This window comes from Aptenodytes forsteri, unplaced genomic scaffold, assembly GCF_000699145.1.
Source record: "Aptenodytes forsteri isolate BGI_AS27 unplaced genomic scaffold, ASM69914v1 Scaffold181, whole genome shotgun sequence".
NCBI classification, from domain to species: Eukaryota; Metazoa; Chordata; class Aves; order Sphenisciformes; family Spheniscidae; genus Aptenodytes; species Aptenodytes forsteri.
The window spans coordinates 57,210-68,230 of NW_008795702.1; the positions used below are offsets into that span (position 1 = coordinate 57,210).

General features: G+C 36.3%; 1 protein-coding gene across 1 annotated transcript; it reads left to right on the forward strand.

The window, feature by feature from the left end:
- The first annotated feature begins 5,694 nt into the window (after nt 1-5,694).
- LOC103902190 (beta-1,3-galactosyltransferase 2-like) lies at nt 5,695-6,643 on the forward strand. The gene is given in 2 exon segments (XM_009283209.2): nt 5,695-5,966; nt 5,968-6,643. Coding segments are annotated over 2 exon segments (948 nt in total).
- The last annotated feature ends 4,378 nt before the right edge of the window (nt 6,644-11,021 follow it).

Here is an 11,021-nt window from a genome sequence, read left to right on the forward strand (position 1 = left end):
AGCAATGTTTTTGTTTCTAGGTCAAAAACTCAGAGTTCATGCTAATCTTAACTGCCTTCAACTGAAATAATGGTGTTGGCCATGTCTAAATCAATGACATATTTGCTGTCTTTATTTTTTAACAATTTCCATCACAGTTCTGGTGAATTTTACTGCCGTGAACCAAACCTCACCAGAAAGCAAAATTGCTGCAACATTACCAAGATCATCCTCTGTACTATGCTCCCAGGCACACCCTTGCTTGTATTTCACATAAAGATACACACTGTTTCCTTCTTCAGGTCACTTAGCAGGATATGGTCCATTATCTCTGTTTGAACTCTGCAAGCCTTAGAACAGGACAGGTTTGGTCTGTCCTTGTCTGTCTGGAGCTTTGTTCTAGCTTTTTCAAGCTGTAACAGCAAATTGTGTAGTGATTTGGTTACTATTACTCGATTAGCTTTAGCTTTAGTTTAGCTTTCCACGACTATGTGGCATAACACCTATTTTTATAGTCATTTTGCTTTGTTTCTGCAGCAAATAGCTATTCTGTGTTGAGTACCTGTTTATGACCCTAAGCTAAAAGTACAGTGTAATACAGAGGAGTGTAGGTATGGGATGATAACTGAGGAAAAGTGCCACCAGTAGTTAATTACTTATTATTATAGGAATGCACCGTTGGGAGCTGGGTAAAACTGGGTTTAGCCATAACAAAGAGAACAAAGAGGAAATATCTCATGTAAACACAACATGCATAATAAAATCAGGTTTCATGTGGAACTGAGAATCAATGAAGAAAGAGGGAAGTGGTGTATTAGAAAGCACTAATGGAAATTATCACTAGTGGATTCTTGTGTAGGGAAGACACTTCCATCAAGATCAGGATGTTCTTTCTGGTAGAGGATGTGGGGCATTGACAATTTGCCATAACCCCCTCTCCTCCTCCACCTCCTTCTTGAGAAAATCTGGCACCACTGACTCATATGACCCCACCAGAGGGGCATTTAAAAAAGGTGAGAATGACATGAGAGAAAAGGGGGAGATACCAGGGACTGTGTGTAGAACTACTTCCCACTGCCTCCCCCTGCCCTCCCCCTGCCTCTTGTTGTAATAATTAAATTAAACTAGTAACCATTTTTTGATTGGACAGTTTTGTTAGACTAACAAAAAATTCTTGGCTCCACACATGCAGTATGTTCTCTTTTTGTACCATGACAAATTTTTACATTTAAGACTTGCACTTTGTTTTCATAAAAACAGGGAATTGTACTGTTTGTATCTGATTAAATATTTAGCATCCACACTTCCATGTGTACTTTAAGAAAAATTGATATAGCAGCTAACTAGAGACAAACAAACAAGCAAATTCTCCTTTAAGACCCTTAGTGCACTTCTGTAAAAAAAAAAAGAGTACCTAAAATTCTTCTTCAGTTTTTCACATATCCCTGGTTTAAAAAAAAAAAAAAGTTTTACAAACATTCCAGTGAAAAAAAGTAAATATTGTTTCTGTGCAGAAGTAGCATTTTTTTGAGATTAACTCAGTCTAGGCATAATTTAAATCAGAAAAGTACATATACAAAGATTTTACAGAACACTAGAAAATAAATACTTCATATGTCTCTTAAATTGATGCCATATGCTCATTAAATACTTTATAGTGTTACTAACATACTTCTTCAGTGTTTCAGTGTTTTCTTTAAAGTGCTTAATTCCCTTCACAGTTTATTAAGCCATTTGCTGTTCAAATTGCTGTAATCATTGTAAGAGAAAGTGGTTTTGAAGATATACATACCAAGTAATCTATGCAAAATAAAACCTTATTTCAAATTTTGAAATAACTGAGTGCAGATCTTTCCAACAATACATACCAAGACAAAATTTTTTTCCTCCTCACTTCCTTCTCTCCACCACCAATTCAACTCAAGCCTCAGCAGTACGCATTTGGATGAGTTTATATGTGTAAATGATAGCAGAATTGCCTGGGTTCTCTGGGAGGCCAGATGGTGCTGGTAAAAGGGAGTAGAACTAACTTTCTGGTCCTTGTGTGCCTTTAAGAAAGCTTTTTTCCACCGGTAACCCAAGAATAAATTAGTAGCTTGCTTCAAAGACAGAAACTGCAATATCCCTGCTTCCCTTTATAACCACTGAGACCGAGTGTCACTGAGATGCCCAAATTAATCCTCCAAATATTGTGGTACATAGGTTTGAAAAGAAATACAGGTTTCAAAAAAGAGGGGTGAAATGGCTATGGATTCATCTCACTAAATCTATGGTCATCCCTGGGACTTCTTACAGATCAAGCAGGAGGTGGGGATTGGGACTTTTTGCAATCTAGTCTTCACAAAAGACTGCTTTCTCTGCTGAGCCAGAAGAACTGCAAGGAGATGCCAAAGCACTGAGCAAAGCCACTCTCCAGGAGAGGCTGCCTGTATTTTAGGTGGGGGTATCTCCTGCTCTTCTCTTGCTTCCCAGCTTGTCCTTGTATGTATGTTTAGTCAATTCAACTAAAGTCAGCTTAACTAAACTGAAACAAAGTAGTCAAAAGATGCGGTGATCTGTTTACTAACTGGCAATTTTAAATTAAATTAGCTATCTCTTGCTCTCAGGCAGCCTTTAGTTTGCATCTTCAAACACGTATAATTTTCTCAAAAGATTACTTTGAAATTTGCCATTTGTGTGACCACCTTGAAAGGACTGGACTTTAAAACTTACTACTTCAAGAAGCTGGGAAAATATCAAAGCATTGCTAGAATGTGATGGGTTTGTTTGTCTTATTTTGAAATTCTTCCAAGAATCTGGGATGAGATAGGGTAGAATTAGAACCTGGTGAGGTAGATTTTCACTCAAGAGCTGTCAAGTCTGTCTTTTATAAATAACAAAAAGATAACATAAACAGCAGCAGCAACAAAAAGTACCATATTAATCTCCTTTCTTTTTTTCTAATTCCTTTTCTGTTTTTCTTTACTCCTTTCTATTCTTCTTCTTACTTTTTATTATTTTAATATAGCCTAATTCTGGCTTCTTTCAGCATATCTGATGTAATGTTAAATTCTGAATGTAGTTAAATGCGTGTGTATGTGAATAATCAGTGTGTCACTGAGGCAACTTAATGTACGTGGCAGCTATTATTCCAGCTTTGCTACATGGTTGGTTTTAGAAAAATAATCTTCATGAATTTAATTGCTTTGGTTTAATAGTATGGGTAATTATTGTGGGTAAGAATTTATTTTCAAAGTATGTTTCTTTTTTTTTCTGGGAAGAATTTTAATAGAAAAGAATTGTATTTTGAGAGCTTCTTGGCATTTTTATAAGTTGTAAGCAAGATAAACTACAATTGATTTTTTGGGCATATGTACTGTTTGCTTTTCTGCAACATGAATTCTCTGCTAATCTTGTAATAACTCTATCAAACTTGAAACAATAAATATTCTAGCTGCCTGTTAGAAAAGTCTTCTTAGAAGTTCCTGTTCTTTCCACAATGGAACCAGGATTTCATCTAATAGAATTGCACTGTTAAAACCAACAGAAGTCAAAAAAGACTTTGACAAAATGCTTTTAGTTTAATGAAGAAAATTGCCATGCAGAACTACACTTATAACATTGAAAATTACCTTCGCGCTCATATTTTCATGTACTGAAGTTCTCACATTTCAAATAGTAGCAAAGCAATTAGTGGATACAGAAATGCCTCTCACCTTCTGAAGTGCTGCCTACGTTCTTTCTTATATTGCTTTATATTTACTTTGGTTCTGGATATTTAAAATCTTAATATGTCAAAATACAGTTTCTAAAGAACTCCCTTTCAAATAGAATGGTGAATGTCCTGGTGCATTTTCCTTTATGTTAATTCATAATTCTTCTGGAAAAGACTTAGGACAGAACCTCAGGTTCTCAGCTTGTCCTCAGGTTCTCCATGGGTGCAGAGATAGGTTCCCTGACTCTATTTCAGTCCTTCTAAATCTGTCATTTCTTTGTGAAGCCGCAAGAAACTACTGAAGAATCTGTTCCAAAAATACCATGGTTGTATGACTGGGATGAATCTGCACTTTCAAAGATGATGGTAAGAAGTGTTGAATTTTGCTCTTTGATTGTGACCTACATGTTGCATCTGTCACGTAGTATTTTGGCACAAAAGATTTGAAAAACCCTGACTTACTATACTTTTGCACTTTGGAATACATGTAGAGAACCCTTCAGAGACCAGTTTGTAAAAAGCAGTTTAATACAATTAACTTGCACTTTCTTCCAGATAGCATTCTTGGGTGTTACCAGTTTGTGGTGTGTTGGATACATGTCATTATCTCCCTCTCCCTGCAAACTGTGGTGCATCTCCAAGGCTTAGATAAATTTCTGTATCATGTAGTTGAAGGAAGCCAGAATTTGAAACTAGCTATTATGGAAATCACAAAAAAATACCCAATGCTACAGTATTTTCATTGTTCCAGTATTTATATTCTACCTGTCCTTGCAGTCTGGAAGGATGGGATTCAACTCATTCAGTTGGAGCCATTTAAAATGTATGGATCTAGCCTAAGACAGTTGTCTTAAGTATTCTTTACAGAGGTAGATGCTGGCACGGGTCACTTCATCTCATGTAAGACACCTGTCTTTTGATGGCTAAGTTCACCTCTGGAAATGCTACCTCTCTGTCTGCAGTAACGTTTTATATAGCCTAGACAATCACTTCCAACCGTGTATCTAACCTTTAAATGGCCAAAGGTACCTGCCAAGTGATTTATCACAATAGTCTCCAAGGCTGTGAATCCATAATCAATCATAATCTTTCATTAGCTTTGGATTATTTAATTATGCAATAACATTTTGTAAAGCTTACATGAAGTTAAGCTAGCTTTCTTCTATTTTTATAACCTAGAAGGGAGTGTTGTAGCAATTGGAATAGCGATTAAAATCTTTACTTTAAATGTGTATCTTTTTAGCGTGTTTTAATAAATGTGTGCATTTGAAATAGAATATGTATTCTACATTCTACCATACCTCTTATGAGTTCAGTACCCTGCTATTAGTAAAGAAAGACAACCGTATTGAAACATTAACAGTTATTTTGCATATATATATATAAAAATTAAAAGATTGATTGTAATATTGGATTAAATTCACATTTATATTTTACATATATTCCAATATCTAAATATATATCTGAATAAGTTCTGTTCTGAGAAAATTATTATTTTTATACTGTATTTATTTTGTTTTATTTATCTCTTACTGTATTTATCATACTATATTTCTATTAGGAAGTAAAGCCTGAAAATGAAATAATGAATTTTTTTAAAGATTTTTTTTTGGCTTCTATGAGAATTTTTACAATTTATTCTAAGATGAATTAACGGGATACTTTTAATAGAGAAAAAAAGAATCCTGAAGAATCAGAAGCCTGCAGATTGCTTTTATCTTCCTGTGTCACTGAGGAAAACAATTACAAATTAACTGCTCTTCTGACAAAATATCTGTCCAATTAAGAAATAGCTTTTTGTCATCCTCTCAAAGCTGCCAACATGACCTACTGTAGTGGATTCTTCTCCTCTCCTTGGGATTGCACCAAGAGAAATGTTTTCCTGATTGCCTCCCCCTCTTTTACAGCAATATATTTGATTTTCTGTTTTTTGAATTCTGATCACCTTGCTGTTCTAACTGAAAGTAAAGTTCCAAACAATGATGACATAGAAGAAAAAGACATGCTTTTTACCAAAAGGTATGATAATCTTCAGATGGAAAGTGAAAATATTTTACATAAAAAACATTATTTCAAAATTCAAACAATTCTTATGGAATGAAAATGGAGATCTACCAGCTGAAAATAAGAAATCTGGGAATAAAAACAGATCCACTTCAATACGGTCATTTAAGTTCATTATTAATGAAAAAGAGAAGTGTAAAGATAAAACACCTTTCTTGATACTGCTAATAGCAACTAGAGCTGCTGAAATTCAGCACAGAAGTTCCATCAGAAAAACTTGGGGAAATAAATCCAGGAGTTGAGGTTGTTCAGTTGTTTATGCTGGGCATTGAGAGCAAGGGTCCAAATGAGGTCCTACTGAGAGAAAGCGAGCAATATCATGGTATTATTCAACAGGACTTCCCGGACACTTATCATAACTTAACTCTTAAAACTTTGATGGGCATGAAGTGGGTTGCCTCTTATTGCAGTGGTGCAAGCTTTGTTATGAAGGCAGACAGTGATGGTTTTGTTAATACAATGTACCTACTACAAAAGCTCCTCAGGCCTCTTTCACCTCCTCCACAAAATTATTTCACAGGCTGTTTTATGAAAGGGCATAAGCCTATTTGGAATAAAAAAAGTAAATGGTACATATCTGAAGAAGAATAGCCAGGTGACAAACACCCGCCTTTTTGTTCAGGAACTGGCTATGTCTTTTCTGGAGAGCTGGCTTCAAAAATTGTAACGATAAAATATATTCATTTGGAAGATGTTTATGTTGGGCTCTGTCTTAATGCAAAGGGAATACAGATAGTACCTCCACCTAGTCATTCATTGTTTAACATATACAATGTCCTATTTTCTCCTTGTCTATACAATAATATAATTACATCTCATCACATTTGGACAAATAAGCATATATTCTACTGGGAAACACTGCAAAAGAAGAACCATACATGTCAGACAGAACAGAAAGGCCCATAGTGGGGAGTCCTTTCTTTCTTTGACAATGGACAAAACAGCAGATATTTTCTTAGAAACAGAGCATCTATGTAGTGATAACTTTCAAGGTTCAGGGACATCCTGAATCAGGTGTATAGTTTTTGTATTAGGCTGCATTCAAAGGATTTTTCTTCCATCAAGCAGGCTTTCTCTGTTGACTGAATACTGCTTGGTACCTTACTTTGTTTTGGATGAGACGCCAATTAATTCTTATACTGTTTTAAAATATGGCAAGAGATCATATCAACTATACTGAAGAAAAAGCCACGAAGGTGCAATGAAACAATTTTTCATTTACAAGTAATAATAAGTTAATATTTTAATTTTATATTGCTCAGATGTAATCAGTCTATGTACCACTACATTTACTCAGATGGCATTTCAATATGACTGAAGAAGAAAGCAAACATGATATCCTATGCTGGTGAATTAGTGATAGAAATATGGATGGAAACTGCTTTTTTTCAGAAAATCTAATATTAGGATTTGCCCGATCTCTATTAGTACATGCAGCTGCTGTTACTCGCTGTAGTGATGTATACAAAGAACACCTCACACACATGATACCACTTAGTTGTTATAATGGAGATATAATAAACAAGAGGAAAATTAAATGCTGATGGAGTGTTTTGACAGGAACATATTAAATTCTGTTTTGGGGTACTCAGCCATGTACAAAATATCCTCATAGCTAAGGAAAAAATAAGATGATGCTTAATAACCTTGCAAGCTAAAAGTTTCAGTCAAAATGTTTAAGTAAATTACTTTCCAGATTTATGTCCAATCAAGAATATAAATTATCTGCTACTCCCAATAAGAATTAAGACACCTTTACAGTAATTACTGAGCGGGCCAACTGGCTGGATTAACTGAATAGCTAGAAAAAAGTACCTGTAGCTTTGCAGGAAGCTTCTCAGATGCATGTGGGAATCAAAATGTCAATCACATAAATACAAAATACTTCAGCCGGAGCTGAAGTGAGAAAGTGAGAATACAATTTATGAAATATGCATCCACACTGCCATTTTATAAGCATACATTATTATGTTTAATAAAGAAACCTAATTGAATTTTATGTCTTCCTGTGGAGAAAATAACCCTTTTCTGCAGTTGCTCAGAAAAATCCAAAATATACTTCCTTTAGGAAATTCACCTATAGAAATCAAGGTTATGGACTGAGTTTCCTTTTTTTCCTCTTGGTAAGCAGGTTATTTCTATGTGTTGTCCACTGAGTCAAAAAATTTGAACAGTTGAGAGACAGCCCAAAGGAGAAAAACATGAATTACCAGGAGTCTTGATTAAAATGACCAACAATGAAAACGTGAAGAAGCTAGAACTCTTTTCTCTATGTCATCTTCTAATTCAAGGTTATGTTACACGAATATGCCAGCAATAGCTTAGCTGATCTGCCCTGGGATAGAGGTAAGGATTAGATTGTACTTTTCATCCCTACAACTAGAGAAAGCCCTGAGCAGCCTGGTCTGACCTCACAGCTACCCTTGCTTTGAGCAGGCGGCTGCAGACTGGAGACCTGTTGAGCTTCCTTTCTAACAGCATTATCCTGTGATCCTATGATTGTATGACATGATATGATTATAGGAACTTATCTAAAGCATGCTGAGATTCTGAGCGATTGCGGTGGCATTTGGACGAGAGCCAAGACACGTCTGACCTCGCTACCCTTGCTTTGAGCAGGCGGCTGCAGACTGGAGACCTGTTGAGCTTCCTTTCTAACAGCATTATCCTGTGATCCTATGATTGTATGACATGATATGATTATAGGAACTTATCTAAAGCATGCTGAGATTCTGAGCGATTGCGGTGGCATTTGGACGAGAGCCAAGACACAGTCCAGTAATAATAATTTTTACTGAGAAACGACTTGCTTCAGGATGCTGCCTACTAGAGCTGACAATACTTGCTGATGCAAATTTTCCACTTGTCAAAAAAAGAGTGCTTACTTGGACAAATTTATGGAGTGTGTCAAATTGGTATATGTATTATGACTATGCAGTTAGAATAATGTGGGCTCTAACAAACAGGGATGTGTATCTGGCACCGGAAAGGGAGAACAAGCCATTAAGTACTGCTTTGTTTCTGCAGTATGTCCTAAGCCCTTTCAAAACATTTTTGTCTGTCTCCAGAACAATAAAGACTCTTAAAAAACTGAGATTTGATTCTACATTAGTCATGGTACAAAAGCACTTGAAATTCATGTTTATATTGTCGTGCTTTGGGGAAATCTTTAAACTTTATTTTGCAAATGAAATCAATATGCCCTGTGTAATCAATATGCCCTGTGTAAGACATGATGCTAATTCTTTAAGGCTGGCTGCAGACACAGGTGAGTCTTCTGATTGGGGTGATTTACAAACAGTCATGGCAGAGGTTGTGGTTCCTGTGGGAGAGGTTTGAGCTGCATAGTCCTCTCTCCTCTGGAACTATCTTTTTTTCAAGAAAGTCTTAATTATGTCAGAAGCACTCTTACTGCTATGGGTGGAAGGATATTGGAATAATAACTTTTCTGCATCAGGTTCCTGCATTCAGGTAAGACTAATCTCGGGAAATACAAGCCCAAGAAGATTACTGTCTTCCAGTTCTGATGTTGGCTGGTAAAAATGTAGTATGTTTTGCATCCAGAAACAATTTAAAGCTATGTCTGAAAAAGCTAACTGATAATTGGATTTTGTTATTGCCTTCATGGTTGCTGGCATGTTGTTTACTGTTCTGCTTGTCAGTGCACAGAACTAAAAGAAGCTGTATTTCAGATCTAGTGCCTTGATCTTTGTCTTAGGGACTTCTGTATGTTAGAAGCTGTTGGAGAAGGGTATAAAACTTTAGGCTAAGTTTTATCTAATTTAGAACAGCATTTTGTGTAGTTCAATGTATCGAGAGATTCCCTTTGGCCATCCCCTATTCAGTGCAGTTTTGGCTTTTTAATGGATGTATTCATCCAAGGTATAGAAGAAAAAAAATACCAGTGCAATCCAATTAAAAAGTAATCTCTTGCCTCAGATATTATATGGGTTTGCACTCATAACTGGGGTTGTTTTCCAAACACTTACATAACATTTTCAGCTGACCAGAGAGCTGTTCTTATACTGCAATATATTCCTCTTCCTTCTAGATATATGAATAAATTATTTGAAGAGGTCAGCCTGAAAACTGAAGTGGTTTGATACAGAGTAGTGTTTTATATGCTACAAACACTGCAAGAGCATAGCAAAAGTGTAGCAACTGTCCAGTATGCTGAACGCCTCGAAGGCCCGTGGATTATTTGAATTCTTTGGTCACTGATTCCATCTAATAAAAAAAGCTTATAGTTAATCATAGTTGATTAGTCTTCAACTGTATTGAACTCTTATTTTACACAAATTCCTTAAATGCTTTTAGAAAATACTTATTGCCTCTACCGTAATGTGATGGTGGCTGTGCAAACAGTAGCTCTTCAGATGGCAATAATGAAATGATACTAGGGGTGGAAGTTGTGGATTATATATAAAATTCTTATGTAGCTGCAGTATTGTTGCTGACAAACGTTTTAAGTCAAATCTGTAACAAGAGGGAAGGTAAATAAAGCATCTGTGTATGTTTCTAGCCATCATTTGTACCTTGATCTAGTATTTTTTTTTTTTTTAAAAGCTGGTAACGAGAAAGTTCCATATAGTCATCTAAGGACTTTCCTGCAGAAACAAGCCCTGTTACAGTCAAGTAATTAACATCATGTCTTCCCTGCCCTGCCAAGCTAAACTAAAAAAGGAAACGACACCTATCTTCTGTTTGTCTACTGGGGTATGAAGCTTCTCTGCATTTGATGCAGCTTGGGCTGCACTGGCCAGGTAAACTGCACAGAGAAATTTAAGCAGCCTATTAGTGGGAATACTTAGCACCTGAGATGAATTTGAGGGACAGCTCCATAGCTTGATAGAGGATCAGGTTGTAAGCAGTTTACAAATGCTCTAGATTTTGTATGTCTTTTGTTTTAGAATAGTGCCCCTTGTCCTTGGGAGAAGAGGGTTGTGACTGGGGCAAGGCCTAAGTAATGTGTAAGCATTGCTCAAACTGCTTCTCTGACAATTCTCTTGGGTTAGAATTGGCATCTTACCCAGGTGTACAGCATAAGATTTTCTTCAAAACGACTAATGGCCTGCAACAGTTTCCTGGTTTGGCTGCCACCTACTTGCTGGTATGTAGAAGACCAATCCGGTGACTTGTAGTTCCTGAGGTGTCAAAACGTTCTTCCACTGAAAAGCTTCTGCACTTGGTCACATCTTCCTTTTTGGTTCTCCATTGCATTATTGTGCGGTAACTATGTTGAGCTTTTTTGCTCACTTCCCCCCCCCCCCCCACCCCCCCCCTC